This window comes from Lichenostomus cassidix, chromosome 1, assembly GCF_008360975.1.
Source record: "Lichenostomus cassidix isolate B80296 chromosome 1, HeHo_3.0, whole genome shotgun sequence".
In the NCBI taxonomy this organism is placed as follows: domain Eukaryota; kingdom Metazoa; phylum Chordata; class Aves; order Passeriformes; family Meliphagidae; genus Lichenostomus; species Lichenostomus cassidix.
The window spans coordinates 100,524,630-100,541,584 of NC_139479.1; the positions used below are offsets into that span (position 1 = coordinate 100,524,630).

The window sequence follows — 16,955 nt, forward strand, 5'->3', positions numbered from 1 at the left end:
GGGATCAGCCATGTCACCGGCATCCCTCACTCGCCGACAGGTCAAGCAATTGTCGAGAGGGCCCATTGGACCCTCAAAACAACACTTTACAGACAGCTGGGGACCACAACAGAAGTCACCACACCTCACCTCCGGTTGGCCAAGGCGCTCTATGTCATCAACTTTTTAAATGCCTCGGCCGAGGAGCCCATGCCGCCTATATTTAGGCACTTCATGAACGACAAGAGAGGAAAATTGAAAATACAACCACCTGTGTTAGTTCGGAATTTAGAAACTTTAAACATTGAAGGACCATTTCCCCTGGTAACCTGGGGACGTGGTTACGCGTGCGTATCCACGCCTACCGGGCCCAGGTGGGTTCCAGCAAAATGCGTCAAGCCGTACACAGCTGAAGATTTCAAACACCATCCCCCTCGAGTGAATTTCGCGAAACCAAAACAAAAATTCAAACCCAGTTGGGAACGACTTTCAATCCTCAACTGGAAACAACAAAAACAAATCAGACTCAAAGATCCCCCTTTAGTTAAAATACCTCTTGAATCATACATATATTCCTTAGCGAATTTTGAGTTCCCGAAACCAAAAATTCTTCAGTATTGGGAAGACCCTTCTAAGTTTAAAAATGTTATTTTTGTTTAATCATGTTTGTTTTGTAGGTTTCACGATGCTTCCCTCGTGAAAACCTTGGTGTCAGTTGTTCTCATTGTCACGTTTGTTCTTTGCTGTTTGTGTATATGTAAATCTATCATTGTAAAAGCAGTTTTATCCTTTTTATTTGAAAACAAACGGGGAGATGTTACGGCCCAAGCAGCTGAGATAGAACTCAGTGCCCTTGAGAATGTGGAGGATTGGGATGAAATGGGAGAAGTGCCAGAAGAAAGTGAAGAAGAGATGGATTATCCCAGCAACCTCCCAGAAAAGTATTACAGATAGTATGAGCCGTTATCTCTCCCCAACCACTCGACGCCTGCATATCTCAGTGTTAGACATTGGTAAATTTAGACTGTAAATTACTTGTATTCACTTTTCTATTTGTTCTGAAAACTTGTAAACCCACCCAGTTATGTACCCTTATAACCTGTTGCAGAGCCTTTGTTCTGGGCTCTTCAGATGTCTCTCCAAACTCTCCTATCCCCTATGTAACCCCCAATAAAGCTGAAGAGACCTCATCTCGTCCCCTCGCCTGAGTCGACTTCCAGAAGCCCAAATTCATCTCCTGTGTTGCTCAAAACAGCCCTTCTCCCCACTGAAAGAACTTTCCTGTGGCATTTAAAGCACTTCTGGTCATGACTTCAGAAGTAGCCGCCGCAATACAGGTTGAGGTAATTAAGTCAGAGGGTATCCTATGGTTTCAATGGCCCTAACAACAGTACAGTTGATACTGAGCGTACTTTCTGCTCTGTTATAAATAAATGATCCTGAATAAAAATAAAGCAAAGGACTAGAAAAATGGCAAAATTCATCTCACTTACAGAAGGATACACTGAAACTGAACAGTTTGCAGCACACACAAGGACCTACTACTACAGACATTCAAATAGGAAAAGTAAAATACTAGTAACGTAGCAAGAGATAACCAAAACAGTTTGAGATTTAAATAACTAAGACTGAGGAACATGACAGCACTATACTGATTTCCTATAGTGGCTACATTTCCACTTCTAGAAAACCACTGTTTAATTAGATAAGAAACAAAAAATCTAATTAGTTAATTAATTGCTGCCTAAGGACCCCAAAAAGCAAACACAGTACCTACCTTTCTTCAGTGCATTCCTGTTTCTCAGTTCCATCAATTTCAATTTCTATCAGCTCCTCTGCCTCTCTCTTAGTCATGGCTGCAATGTCTTAAGAACAGAGCTATGAACAGAAAAGAATTTTTTGTGAAAGACACAGATTAACAAGACTAGACAATGTTTTGTGTCCTATCAAACATTTTTAAAACCAAATATCAGAAAAGCCTTTTAAAGTGAAGAATTAATCTAAAAATAAACCCAAAAGCTAATACAGATTTCACAAAATATATTAGTATACCAGTCCTCACACAAATGTTCTAGAAGCAAACACCAGACTATTAAGACATTTGCACAGAGCCCAAAGCCTGAATCTCTTGGAGGCACCCGAATTTATGGATTTTTTTGTTACTACGGGCCACTTATAGCACAGCACGTCTGAAAATTCAAAATTACCTTCCTAGCATGGCTGAAAGATGCTTATAAATTTAAGCAGCATTTACATGAAATGCTGCAGGAGGAACTTAAAGGGAAGATCCATGATTTCTTCACAGCTAAATAAAGTCAACAACAAAGTGTTTGTTGACTATCCAATCTTTCCACTCATGCCTCCCACAGGTGAACAGCTGATGACATGAGCACAATGAATGTATCTTGCAAAGTCCCAAACCAAAGCAGGATGTTAGCAAAGAAGGGGAAGCTATTCTGTGACGACATTGTCACTAACACTGCAGATTTTCATGCCCTGTAGAACGCTGGAGTCTGCTGGGAACATAAGTGGGAAAGAAAGAATTACAGCATTTGGTCTGTAAAGACATAGTTTGTCTGGTATTACTGTGTTTCACAAATGAGCACATATACCATAACTATGAAATACATATGATAAAAACCCAGGCCCAATTATATTAACAGTTTACAATAAATAACATCAGGAACTCATAGCAAAACAAGCAGGAAGTAAAAGAACAGAGGAAGAAACAAACCACTGGAGAAAAAGCAGAACATGACTAATATTTAAATATCCAAAATAGAAGAGATCACCAAGATTTCTACCTTGGAATCATCCTTTCCCAGGGACTACTCTATGCCAAACTCAACTGTTAGGAAGAGTATCTACTGAAGGCAAGATAATAAGGATACTTATAATCTTTAAAGCTTCTCAAAAGGAATAGTAACCAACTATGTTTTACAGCTGCTACATTAACTGTCTAAAGAAATTCAAACTACTCATCATCTCCTTCAAAAACTTTTTTGTAAGATCAGTTGTGAAAAAATCAAGTCTGCATGTGGTTCATTCTGTAAGAAGCTACTAAGGTTAGGAAGTAAAAGATCACCTTGTCAGTATCTCACTGCTAGAAGCAAACCCAGAACCTGGTCACAGATCTGTCTCTGTGAAAATCTCCAAAGGGCCAGGGTAATGTCCAGTAAACAGGGCCCCAGGGGTCCAATTCCTGTATCATCTAATCTTGTGTATCATCCTCACAGTAAGTAAGAAAGACTAAAACACAACTTCTGAAGAATGCAGACAGGCTTAAATATCTGAATGCACCAATACCTGCATGGTTACAGGTGATCTGTCACACTGTTAAAAAATATTTCAAAACCAAGGTTTGAGCAACGCCCCTTACTGAAAACTCCCAAAGAAGCAAACTTCTTTGGTATGACAAAAAAGGGGTGAATGTCCATATTAGCAATCAGATTAAAAACACAAAACAAAGGTAAATTATCTTTTTTGTTTTGTTTTTTGTGATGAAGGGAGGTTACCAGTAAGGTCACAAAGGTGTTAGGCTGGGATTTCTGTTCCTTGATGTCTCAGTTTGAGATAAATTTGGCGGGGGGGCGAGGGGGGAGGGAAGGGGTGCAAATGCTCCCAAGTTCCAGTGAGCCCCTCCCCCACCTGGGCCTAGAAATTATTTCCTTAGAGGAAAGTGAAAATTGTTTCTTTAACAAAACAAAAAAGTGCTACAAGGCACAGGAAAAGGGAAAAGGACTTATTAAACCTGAGCAAACAGCTGATAAATCTCAGTATCCCTTTTTCCTTAGGCATAGTTTCCACCCTCCAGGGGTTCCTGGGGGCCAGGCAGGGTCGCTCTGGTGGCTTCCCAAAGGATTCCTGCCCACCGTCCTCTCAGGGCTCTTCCGACTCTCAGATGAGAAAGGAAGTTGAAAAAAAAGTCCAAGAAGAAGATGAAGAAGCAGTCCCAGGGAAACAGCTTCTCGCTAGCTAACAGCCCAAGCCAGCGAGCTGAGGCAAGCAACCTAGCTAGCAGCAGCTGGAAGCAGGATCCAGGAATGCTGCTCCTGCCACACACTCAAGCTGAGAAACCTGGGGGAGAGTTTCAAGACAACCTGCAGCCAGCAGAGCTTCTCTGGCTGCTGAACCTGGCTTAAAGGAACAGGGTCACATTTCTGGGCATAAAAGCCGACGATGAGGAATACAGGGTTATCATAACGTCACCCAAAGATACCTAACATATTCATATGCCATTTATTGAGAAAACAGTGTGGATTTACAGAAAAAACTCACCATTTTGATAGATTTCTGGCAGAAAATATTCAACATGGCTAAATGCAGAATGATGCAGAGTGAGAAAATATTACTGCCCATAGTAACAGTACAGAATTAAGGTAATTAAGGTAAGGCATTTGCAAGTCCCTATGGATTGGACTCTAAACTGGCAGCTGGACTAGTACCTATTCACTCCATCTTCAAATGCAGTTCATGGCTGAATCTCACAGGTTCTGCTATATTTTTGGATCTGTGGAGGGGTAGGAAAGGGGAACACAGGCACAAAGAGCAGATATACAAAGAGGAAGAAAGATGGTTCCACTGAGCACAGACACAAAGAAGGGACACAATGGGTGTACAGAAGAACAACATGATGAAAACGCATAAACTCATTAAAGTTCATAGAAGCCTAACAGGGAAAATTATTCAGTCTTTCCTATGCTAGCATAAAGAGACATCATATGATATAAATACTTCACATGAAGTCTAGCAGTTAGTTCCTACAGGATGCTACAGAGTTTGAAAGTGAACATAGGTTCAGATGGGACTGAGCTGCCTGACCCTTCCCTGAGGGCTACTGAGAGACAAGAATGCTCCAAGAGCCTGGCTTGCCTGGGAGGTTCGTGTGGCAAGAACACTACAGCAGCATTTGTTCAAAGGAGCACATAAAACTGTGATGGATTTGTGGAAGAAATCTGACCTCCACTAACATATGAGAAGGCACTTGTCAACAGAGCCTTTTTCCCTTGTATGACAGCCCAGTGCTACTCCAGTATCTTTTACAGTCAGGAGAGTAGTCCCTTTGCTCTGTTTAAGATTCGACTTTTCCCTAGAACACAGGGGGTTAAGCAAGGAATGAGCCCAGCATGATATGCACACATACAGTCTCTGAGAATTAATGTTTGTGAAATGGGGTCCAGTTCTGGAGCCCATACACATTATCAGCTGATACTGAAGCCCAGTCACTGGAGTTATCTGTACCCCAGAGAAGCTCTGGTGTGTGCAGCACATGGTTCCTATCCATCCATATTATCCAAATTGTAAATACCAACACAAAGCAGGTAACAAAGCAGACAACCTGTCCTTTACAGTTCAGATTTACAATTAAGATAGTGGAGCACTGAACAGGATGAGGGGAAATCACGCCAGATTTGATGTGTCTAACTTCTTTATCGACAGCCTGAAATGAGAAAATAAAGACAAACTGGGATCCATGGTTGTGCATGTACCTGGCCGAACAACAGGACGCAAATGATGCAAAATCATGGAATCAATTAGGTTGGAAAAGACCTTCAAGATTATCATGACTGAACACCACCATGTCAACTAGACCATGACACTAAGTGTCACATTCCGTCTTTCCTTTAACATCTCCAGGGATGGTGATTCCACCACCTTCCTGCTCTTCACCAGCTTCACCACGTGCCTGTTCCAATGCCTGATCACCCTTTCAGTGGAACGTCTTAGTGTCCAACCTAAACCTCCTCTGGCACAGCTTAAAACTCTTATCACTGGTTTGCCGAGGAGCAGAGCCCGATCTCCACCTGGCTGCAAACTCCTGTCAGGGAGTTGTAAAGAGTGACAGGGTTCCCCCCGAGCCTCTGTTTCCCCAGGATGACTCCTCATCAGACTTATGCTCCAGACCCTTCACAAATCTGGGCTCCGCTGCCCTTCTCTTCACTCCCTCCAGCCCGTCTACGTCCTTCTGGAAGTGAGAGGCCCAGAACTAGACACATCACTCGAAGTACTTCGCACCAGTACAAGGGGAAAGCCACAAGACGCCACATCCTGTTACGGTTTCACCCAAAACAAGGTTTTTACCAGCGGGGATAAGTCTTTGCCCGCTGGGGAGGCCTCGCGAACCCATGTCCGTGCTGCCCGAGCCCCGTGGCGAGGGCACTCCCTCCTTGATGCCGGGGGCCCTTCCCCGCGACCGCCGAGGCCCCATCTCCCCGCAGGCCCCGCTTCCCGCGGCGCCCCCGTGTCGTTGTTTGAACCCGAAACGGAAATAGGATCGCGGAGCCGCCGGGGGAGAAACGGAAACAAAACACGGGCCGGGCCGCGCTTACCCGCCGCCACCGTCCCTCCGTCCGTCCGCCCGCCGCACCAACACGTCCCGCTGCCCGTCCGCGACCGGCAACTCCCGCGGCTCCGGGTCCAGGTATGGCTCCGGGAACAGGTCCGGGAGAGGGTCCCGCCAGGACCGGGGCGGCGTGCGGGCCCTACGCGGGGAAGGCGCGCGACACCGCCGCGCCTCCGCGCGAACTACGGCTCCCGGCGACCCCCGCGCGGTACTACGTCTCCCGGCGGCTCCCGGCGGCTCCGGAAGGTTCCAAGCCTTACCTGGAAGCAGTTCTGTGAGCCACGGTGCGTGCTGGGCTTTCCCCGCTGTGGCCCAGGTCCCGGGGGGCACCGAGCAGGGCCGAGCGATGTGTGGGGATGAGGAGGGGGGAGCCCCGGGTGTGGGTGTGGGCGCGATGGGGGGGGGGGTGGTTCCCGGCGTGCACCGCGCGGGTCCGAGCGGAGGCGGTGGTTGCGGTGGTTTGGCCAAGGTGACTCTGGCCAAGGTGACTCTGGGAGAGCTGTGCTGGCTTAAAATTGTCACTTTTTTTTCTACTTAAACAATGCTAACAGCGGAATTCCCAATTTGTCTGGGTTGTTTGGTCGCGTTTCCATACAGAACGGGCCGTGGAGCTGCGCTCGTGGTGTCACAGTGCCCTCGGGTTTAATGGCTGATGGGATTTCACACCATCACCCACTCCCTATGCTGTTTTAAATAACCTTTGAATACCTTTCTGCTTTGAAGTTCAACTCCAAAGTACATTTTTTCTTCTTTATGCGTTTGTCTTAATAATATCTTAGTAAAGGAAATACCCCTTAATTACTTTGCTGGCTTCAGCTCCAAGCTATATTTTTCGTTCTTTTTTATGCATTTATATAACAATGGTTAATTCTTTTTTCCTGTTTTAGTGTTTTTTAATGGTTAAAGGAGCAGTGTCATCATGATCCTGCGACAGATCCTGCGGCTTTCCTCCCTTTTCCACTCCACTGTGTCTGTTCACCTGCGCAGGAACATTGGGCTCTCTGCGATTGTCTTCAATAAAACAAAAGAGCTCGATCCAGTTCAGAAGCTCTTCTTGGACAAGATCAGAGAGTACAACACGAAGAGCAAGTAAGTAAAGGAAACTATCATAAGGAGGGGGCTGATGGCAAAAGGGGTAGATGTGTTGATTTTGACATAAAAACATCGGGCATGAAGTGTTTGACTTTTGACTACGGTTTGATAGTTTTGTAGGCTGGTGTCTAAGTATTTAGTGTGTTAAACATAAAGTGCGTTTTCCTGCAACACTTTATTGATGGTGTCACTAGTGAGAAAGCTTGTTCTTGCATACCTAATAGAAAATATCAGGGTTTTTTTCCCTTAAAAAAGAAAAAATCTGATGTCATTCTTCTTGGGCAGTTAAGGCACTCAGTTAAGGTCTCTTGCACACTACATTAATATACTGGTCTGTTAATTTTTACCCATATGCATGCTCTACAAATAGGGGAAGAAAAAACCCAAACAAGCTCTTTCTTCTTTTTGGCTGGGGAAAACAGTTATTCTCTAGTCTTGTTTCCAGAAGCTGAATGGAAATAGCCTCCAAAAGCAATCGAGAATTAATGGATCTATCTGGATGGTTCATTTAACATCTTCAGTTAATAAGCAGTTCCTTCAAATGGAATCTTAGATTCTTGTAATGTTTGAATGAGCTACTGACCAGGAAGCTAAAACTATAGGAATTGTGTCATTTATTCTTGTGAACTACTACTGGGAAGGAAGTAAGACACTTCTTAGCTCTACTGGTGGAAGATGTGTTTTTCCTTACCTACAAACCAGTCTGTGGAGGGAGGCAGATTTTTGGTGATTTTATCAATTCTTAGTATGGATTCTGTGCTGATACAATTGAGTGCTGGTAATCTAAAGAGTTACTATTTTAGTTATCTAGTATTTGTATCCCAAGAAGTTCCCACTGTGGTGGGATTTTTTTGCTTCTTTAGTGTTCAAAACATGTTCTCTTTGCAAGAACGGTTAAGCTTTATTAACCAAGATGACTGATTCAGAGATAGCAGAGGTGCAAATCACAATTTTGTTAGGAATTTATATCTGGAACAAGCAAAACTAATAGCCCTGAGAGCCTGCATACTTATCAGTGTAGGGTTTTTTTGCCTCATAAGACCACCTTTTGTCTGAAAAGGCTTGGATTTTTATCACTGATAGTAGAAAGCTTTTACTTTGCCCTGAGAATCTTGTTTATGTGTAAGGAGGCCCTAAGGTGTCATGTCTTGAGTTTTGGAAATATTTTAAATTATTTCATTTGACTGGTTTTTGAAAAGATTTTTAATTCATAAATGGGCTTGAAAATGTAGGATTTTCCACATGAAATGTTAGAACTGAGCTGTTAATCACAACTTTTAATGTTTTTTTAGGCAGGCTGGAGGGCCTGTTGATGCAGGACCTGACTTTCAGAAGGAGATGAATGAATCCCTTGCAAGACTCCAGCGGGCGTATGGTGAGGGAGATCTCACCAAGTTTCCAGAATTTAAATTTGAGGGTGAGTTAACTATCTTACTGATTTCAAATTGCAAGTAGAGACATGTTTATTCAAAGGTTTTCTTAATTCCCATTTAGTTTGTATTTGTACCATTAATTTCATGTAAAATGCCCCCTGGGAATCTTACTGCTTTTGCACAGTTCACATCTGATTCCATGTGACTCCTATTTTGATTATTTGTCTTTTCTAGCAGAGATGTGGTCTTCCTTATACTGATGATTAATAAAACTTGCAGTCAGATCAGACTATCTTAATTGTCCTTCACAGACCCTAAAGAAAGAGCTCAAATAGAAATAGCTCACGGCATGTATTTTTCTCATTCTGATAAAGAGTTCAGCAGACTATAATGTGAATATTAGTCTTCTATCATCCAAAAAGACTTATTTGATTTTGTAAGCTCCTCTGGAAAGCCAGTGATTTCAGAAAATGAACATAGGACTTAACCTTCTTACTTATGAATATTTGGTGGCTAAATTATATTAAACCTTTTTCTTCAGCTGTTTGAATATGAATTCTTGTTTAACTGCTCTAAGCTCGTTTTAGCATGGAAGGGAAAGAGCCGACACCATGAGGCTTGTTGGGTATCTTGCAGCCAGCCAAGGCCAAGCCACCATAGTCAGTGACTTGTAATTCTGACCAGATTATCTGGAAATTCTAATTTAGACTAGGAACACACCTGAAATGTTTCGCATTTTGGTAGTACTTTTGTTGGGTAAAGTTGGTGTGAGGTTGTTACTGGTGCAGATAAAACAGAGTACCTTTAAAGTAGTATCTATGGTTCTTCTTTTTATATTTTTCCACAATTTTAGGGATGTTGTTTCTCTATGTTCAGTTTCATTTCTGTGTCATATGTGAAACTATGCATATTAAAATTTCACTTGTTTTTCTAAGGAAAAAGAATTTGTGTGACCATAGGAACAGAACAACACACACACATGCATATGACTATGTTCTTTTACCACTGTTGCCTATCCTTGATGTAACTTCAATAAGATTTCAAATCCGAGTAATTATATGGGTAGGAACTTCAATTTTTTGTCTTAGTGATGATTACTATAAGCTGAGCTTTGCCTCTCAGACTTTGTATTAAGGAGAACAGGCATTAGTAGCCCAGGTCTCCAAAGCCCTAACCTCTGTGAGTTTGTACTTTTGACGTCAAGAACTCCTTGGTCAGTATTTGCATGTGGAGAGTATCTTGCTGAGTGGAGTTGAAATTGTGTGCTCCTCTCTGTTAATATACACTGATAATACATTAATCAAAGGGAGAGAAGAGCTTGGTTACTTGTTCTTGTATCAGAACTATGTTGGAAATACTCATCCGGTAATGTTCTGGTTGACTTCTTCCATTTCCCTGCTGTCTTCTCCCCTGTCCCGGGGTGTTGCTGAAAGCTGTTTTGGCAGAATGTTACTAAGGTGTAGCCTTTATACATCACTCCCACAAGGTGGAAAATACCTGTCTCCAGCATAGTTACTGTTTACTGCTGCCCACATTTAATCAGTAAGTGGGGGTGTAGGCTGCAAGGTACTGCTTTAGCTTGCCAACTTAATGGTTAATTTTCTTTGAATTACAAATTAATTGTGGTGTTTGAAGATGGAATAAAAAGAGACTAATAGGAATTTTCTCTCTTTCCCATTCCTCCTGTAGAGCCCAAGTTTGAGGAGACTCCGAAGTAACCTCTGCAGCTTATATACTGAACAACAGTGTACGGGCGTGGAGTTGCTGAACATGGCACCAGTTGTAATTTAATAAATGTAGTGCTTCAGTTTGATTTCAGTGGTGTGAAGAAGCTCTTTACTGCATGATGAGTATTGTTAGCTGTGATCATCAACTCTTCCATGACAGAGGCAGCTGAGTAGTGCTGCTCAGTATTAACTGCAAAACTCCTTTGTGAGCTATGTTTTAATGCTGAGATATTGTAACACTCATAATGATACACTATGAAGGAACTATTTGTTGGGTTTGTCACATCCAAAAAACTTCTGCAGAAAAAAAACTCCATGAACCTTAAGACTGTAGCAAAGCCCTACAGTAGTGATGGAGCTGCACAGCCAAAAGCGTTGGCACAAATGCCCTAATTCTACACTGCATCAATGAACACAAAGGTGACGAAGTGTTAATCTTCCAGAAGAAACTGAAATCTGCTAATGAGGTTGTAAGGTGTGAATTTCTGTGACTGAACTATTGACATGAACACTTCAGCTTTTGAGGAGCTGTTCATTTATAATAATTATCTGAGAAACTACATTAAACAAACACTTCAACAAGTAGGGTCTAGATACTACAGTTTGAATTGTACTGACACGATTTTTTTCAGAATGATATTATATATGCAGCCTATAGACAGAGAGACTTCCACATTAGACACTGAAACACTGCTTGAGCTTTAATTACAGGAAGATTTATTTTGTCAGCATAGTTTGTTTACTTCTGCACAGCTACACACTTAGACATGGCTTTGGCAAATCTAATACAGTTTCAAAGTCCTAGTAAATCAGAATTGCAGGAGATCTTGAGCCTTTGACAATGGTGAAGACACAAGTAGTGAGGTCATCTATGAAAGTTATCTGAATAGATTGCTCCAAGCTGCAAGAGTGAATCTTGTATTGCTGCATGTACATATGAACAAAATGAGAAGCCTTCACACAGAACTAAATTGAATATACAAGTTAATTTATCTTTAAGATTTTTGGGGTTTGTTTTTTTTTTTTGAAATGCCATCATAGCTAGGTTGGCTAAATATTGGCAGTTTTTATTTTCAGCATGTAATGCAACATTTACAGAGCAGAGGTCAAAAGATCCGTTGGTGTTGTGGTTTAACCCCCGCTGGCAACTAAGCACCCACAGCCACTGGCTCACTCCCTGTCTCCTCCCCCTCCTGTGGGGAAGGGAATTGGAAACAAAACTCATGGGTTGAGATAAGCCAGTTAAAATAATTGAACCTAAGTAATAATAAGGGAGAGAGATAAAACCTGAGAAGCACAAGTGATGCACAGCACAAGTGTTCATCACCACTTGCTGACTGATGCCCAGCCCATCCCCAGCAGCGACTGGCCCCTCAGCCAACTCCCCCCAGTTTATATACTGGGCATGATGTTCTATAACCCTTAGGTCACGTCAGGGTCCTGGCCCTATTCCCTCATGGCTTGAGCACCTCACTGGCAGAGCATCTGACATTGAAAAGTCTTTGCTAATGAGTGTAAGTACAGTGTAAGTACTGCTGAACAACAACTGAAACACTAGCGTCTTACTGACATTATTCTTATACTAATTTAAAAAAACAGCTCTACCAGGTACTAGGAAAAAAAGAATTCCCAGCTGAAACCAGAATTTTATCAGCTGCTTAGTTCATACCATTTATGTCATGCCAGGTCCCACACTTCGCAATACACCACCAGCTTTCCCATCTTTTTATAGATGCATATACAGATACAATTTTCTTAGTCTGTAGACAATCTCTATAGAAGTCTATTGAGTTCATTTAGTCTGTGACTTTTGGCTCCATCTGTCATGAACAGTCTTTCAGGGCAAGAAAGAGGAGTGTTGCGTGTTGAAGCCAGTTCTAATTCCACCACTGTTGTGCTTGTCTGATTTCATCAAAATTCATTCTTAATACAGCAATTGAAGGGGAGTTGGGTTCAGATCCCTAAAGCTGGAGGGGTGGAGATAGGTACCATAAGGTGCCCAGTGCAATGGTGGGCACACAGCTGACATAGACGTGTTAATACACAGCATTATACAGCAATTAACATCACACAATTCACTGGCTATTTTCACCCCAAATCAAATCCACTCAGTGCACAAACCAGACTCGCCCATCCTCCCGCCTTACCAAGTGTACCCACATCCTTGGGTAAAAATAATCCCACAGATAAATTTGCCTTTGCCCAAGGAAGGAATAACCCAGACTTTCTTCCCCAGCACATTCTTCATGTGCATGGCAGGAACTTTATTCTCTTCTACATTAAAAGCTTTGATTGGGCAGGGCCAGCCCACTTGGCAGATCCTCTAGTGCTGACTCACGAGGTGGCCTTTCCCAGTGTGCATCCCAATGTCTCCCTGCCCATTGCTCTCAGTGTAGTCTTTAATGGTCCATTGGATCATTTGGTTTTCTTGGCTGGTGCATGATACAATATACCCACTTAATGCCATGTTCTTTGGCCCAAGTGTCTATGGGTGTTTTCCAAGTATTTCTAGTTTAATTTATTCAAAGGCTGGGTGTTGCTAAGGGTGCCATGTGAAAGTATTCTTCTTCTGAGTCACTTGATAAAGAGGGCTTACAATCAGACTGTAGTTTGGAATATGCATTCTCCAAAACCCCACAACATCTAAGAGAGCTTACTTTTTGAAGAAATGGATTAGAATTTCTTTCCATAGGATCATGAGAAAAATCAACCCTTCCACTCTGCCTGGGTAACCATCCACTGGAGATGGGAGTAGCAGCTTTCCTGGAAGAACCCCCATTTGGGATTGTTTTCCCTTGCAATTCATGTGTCCACATCTCTAGGGTCAAGGTAGGTGTTCCATCCCAATTCTTCATGCCCGCTCTGTGGTCTCTCAGCTAAACTCACAGGATATCCCATGGTGTGTACCTTTTATAGCCTCCCTCTTGAGCCGACTCTTACTGTCATTAGCTGAGACATGGGTCTGTACAGGTGGGGAATGGAACATATCCTCTTTGAACTGCTGGAACTCTTGGAACAGTTTGTCTGATAGTTTTTCCACAGATGAGATGAGATGAGATGAGATGAGATGAGATGAGATGAGATGAGATGAGATTGAGATGAGATGAGATGAGATGAGATGAGATGAGATGAGATGAGATGAGATGAGATACAAGATGAGGAAGAGAGGTTGTCTTCATATTCCCAGAGATGGCAAGCCACTGCATCCGCAGATGGTGGTGTGGTGTCTTTGCAGATTGATGTTGCCAGTGGGGTTGCTGCGTGCTTTTGGTACACTCTACAAATTTCCACCACATGGGTCATGTGCAGAGGAATTGGTCTGGATCTGTGGAGAACCTTGTATTGTTCAGGTCAAAATGAATAATCTTTAACACTGCTATTTTCCTCAGGTATTAGGTATCTTTCCACTTGTGGATATGTAACACCTTTCTTGTAAGGATGCCTTTCCTTCATGCTTGACAGGAGTAGTCACTTCTAGAGGCTTAGGACTCGTGTCCCTTGTCCAATCACCTTTTCAATGCCCACTTTCCTAGAAAGGGATCCCTACCCTGTAATTCCAATCTGCTAGCCCTGTTACCTCAGCATCAGGGCAGCCAGGTGGTAATGTGCTCATCAGGACAACAGCTGAAATATTTATGTATATCCTACAGCACACTCAGGAATAAGGATTGAGTGGCTGCCTCTTTTTGGCCTGTTTGTGTAGCCATAGTATGTGTCACCAGGGTTTTGGTAACCATAGATCATTGCTTAACCCTAAAGAAGGCCTGAACCATATGCAACAACATACTGGTTGTTAGCAAAAGGACCAGGTCAGTTTCAAGGGTAGTCACAGGATATGGAAAGTCGTTAAAATTTTCAATTGCTACTGTAATCATCCTGGAGGGGAAGGAAGGTGTTTTTCCCATGGGATGGCTCCCTGAGGGTAAAAGGCAGTAGATGTAATTGTGGATGGTTCCCACCAGATGGCTCCCAAAGGACAGAGGGGACACACACCAGGCAGGCTCACAACCAGCCATTTTATCATATCATAAGCCAGTACAACACAGAACAACAATGATAGCCTTAACCCAGGCCCAGAGCAAATGAATCAATATTGTTACCAGCAACTACTGAACCAATACAATAAATGCTTATAACGAATTTGTTTTAACATGCTCTAGTGAGATCTGTTTTAATCTCAGCCTGCTGAGGCCCATGTTGGGTGCCAAAAAGGACTGTCAGGGTTTAACTACAGCCAACAGCTCAGCCATACGCGGCTGCTTTCTCACTGCCCCCACCCCAGCTGTAGTGGGAGAACTGGGGAAAAAAGTAAAACTGGTGGGTTGAGAGAACAGCTTAATAATTGAAACAAAGTAAAATAGGATGCTGCTAATGATAATAATAACAACAATAATATTAATTGCAATGAAAAGGAGAGAGAGGAGTAAAGCCCAAGAAAGACAAGTCATGTACAACAGTTTCTCCCACCCGCTGACCAATGCCCAGCCCGGCCCAGCCCCCAGCAGGGATCAGCTCCTCCTGGCCAACTTCCCCAGTTTATATACTGGGCATGACATTTTGGTGTGGAGGTGGTCACCAAGCACCAAGCCTGTCTGAGTTCAAGAAGTATTTGGACAATGTTCTCAGGCACAGCATGTGATTCTTGGGGTGCAGGACTGTACTTGATGATCCTGATGCGTCCCTTCCAACTCAGCTTATTCTATGATTCCGTGATTCTATGAATATCCTTTGGAAAGCTCAGATCAGCTGTCCCAGCTGTGTTCTGTCCCTGCTTCTTGTGCACCTCCTCATTGGCAGACCATGGAAATCTGAGTACTCCTTGGACTTGGAGTAAGCATTACTCAACAACAACTACAATGTCAGTGTGTTACCAACTTTATTCTCATACTAAATCCAAAACACAGCTACTATGAAGTATATTATCCCAGATGAAATGAAGACACTGATACTTTTGTATAACAAGAAGTCATTTGATGTCCCTCACAGAGGCTGAAATCTTCTAAATAACAAAGGACTTGGTATGCTTGAAATCCTAAATGAAGCAAACAAGGTTATCTAAATAACAGTTCAAAGATTTTAAAATTTAGTGTACATTTCAGAAGAAACTAAGACATCAAGATTGACAATAAATGTGTCTGAGGCACTGTTAGTTAATGTTTATTCTTTTCTGGGATGGGAGTGTAAAATGCACTCTACACAGAACAGAAGTAGTAAGCTTTTCATAAATACAGGTATCAAACAGCTCTGCTCGGCATCTGATATTTAAATGCATTAACACTGATAAACAGATACCATAGCTCTTCAAAGTATTATCCTTTTGATTTAGAGCAGGTAGTTGGTCTCAATAAGTTTCTTATATACATACAAAGCTTATAAAATTTGGTATGTTTTATTTTGATTAAGGAAATGGGTGGTGTTCAGGGATCTTTTAAAGTTACATTAGTATTACTAATGCTGCTTAAACTACTAATGCCCTTAAACTGTAGACAGTGATATTAAGTAACTCCTAGATGAAGTTTAGTTAGAACTCCATTCCTTTTGCACCAATCTGAAAAGCTGGAACAATGTACATGTAGTTAAAGCTCTTGAGCCCACTCAAGAAAGTGTGGGTGGAAGTAGTAAATTCAGCTTCCACATTTGGTCAAGTCCTTTGATCCACATTTTTAAAAGAGTTAGGGCCCAATCTTTCTCTCACTGCTGTCTTGGACTGTGTCTCAGTTAGTTAATCAATATATACAAGAAGGTGCAAAGTATGGAGCAAGGTGCTGTAGTTGTGTGGCACTAGAGACTGTGCAATAGGAAGCTGTAAATACAGATGGAGATGAAGTATCTCCAGGTACTGGTGACAGGTATGGCATGGCAGGTGTGAGGAGTTTATGTACATGTGCAAAGACATTACAGCTCTAAGGAATTTTAAAGATATCTAAAGCTTTTTAAACACGTTAGTGAACGCAAAAGACTTGCCTTTTCACTTGTAGATTGATAATTTGTCTTCTTTCTGTTAACAGAGAAGGAAAGGAATACAGGTTAAATAGTGACTTTTCTAGTGTTGGTTTTACCCCTTTGGTAACCTTATACATGCATGCATTTTCCTGGATTTCCAGCAATCCTCAGGGATTTTTTTCCCCCTCTTAGAAAAAAGTTACAATAACAAATCCATTGAATGCTTTCAGATATCAGTCATTATCTCATAAACCACTGGCAATCACCAGCTTGTCTTTTCAAGTCTTCCAGTTACACTTTTTGTCTAGCTCATGGCCAGAACTAAAATAGCTTGAGGAATTCTGACTTGCTATTAAGAAATTTGAGTGAAATAAATCCACATGAAAGGGATAGACCAGGCACTGTCAGAATGTTTCCAAGCGCCATATTTTTACAAAATGCTTCCTGAAATAACCTGTAGACATAAATATGGGAGCAGTTAATTTTGGTTCTGATTGT

The 16,955-nt window shown here is 42.2% G+C and overlaps 3 protein-coding genes across 6 annotated transcripts in view; 1 reads left to right on the forward strand and 2 right to left on the reverse strand.

Moving 5' to 3' along the window:
- Positions 1-6,699, reverse strand: part of GABPA (GA binding protein transcription factor subunit alpha) — a 32,567-nt gene extending 25,868 nt beyond the window's left edge. Inside the window, exons 1-2 of one of the 3 annotated variants that reach the window (XM_085074553.1) lie at positions 6,583-6,699; positions 1,757-1,857 (exon numbers count right to left, since the gene is read on the reverse strand). In XM_085074553.1, coding sequence (XP_084930679.1) covers positions 1,757-1,833 — 77 coding nt within the window. In that variant the 5' untranslated portion in view covers positions 1,834-1,857; positions 6,583-6,699. Of the gene's footprint in view, positions 1-1,756; positions 1,858-6,060; positions 6,195-6,308; positions 6,449-6,582 lie in introns of those variants that run through there. The other 2 variants (XM_085074537.1, XM_085074545.1) reach the window with 2 other exon arrangements.
- Positions 6,700-7,175: 476 nt separating this feature from the next.
- ATP5PF (ATP synthase peripheral stalk subunit F6) lies at positions 7,176-10,600 on the forward strand. The gene is made up of 3 exons (XM_085074592.1): positions 7,176-7,411; positions 8,707-8,831; positions 10,477-10,600. Exons 1-3 carry the CDS (start codon positions 7,242-7,244, stop codon positions 10,503-10,505), a joined length of 324 nt encoding a protein of 107 aa, XP_084930718.1. The 5' UTR covers positions 7,176-7,241; the 3' UTR covers positions 10,506-10,600.
- A 608-nt stretch (positions 10,601-11,208) lies between these two features.
- The window catches only part of JAM2 (junctional adhesion molecule 2), a 50,158-nt gene continuing 44,411 nt past the window's right edge, over positions 11,209-16,955 (reverse strand). For both annotated transcript variants that reach the window (XM_085074568.1, XM_085074578.1), the window contains 2 exons: positions 16,479-16,512; positions 11,209-15,546 (listed from right to left, as the gene is read on the reverse strand). In XM_085074568.1, the coding sequence (XP_084930694.1) occupies positions 15,514-15,546; positions 16,479-16,512 (67 nt within the window). In that variant the 3' untranslated portion in view covers positions 11,209-15,513. The remainder of the gene's footprint in view (positions 15,547-16,478; positions 16,513-16,955) is intronic.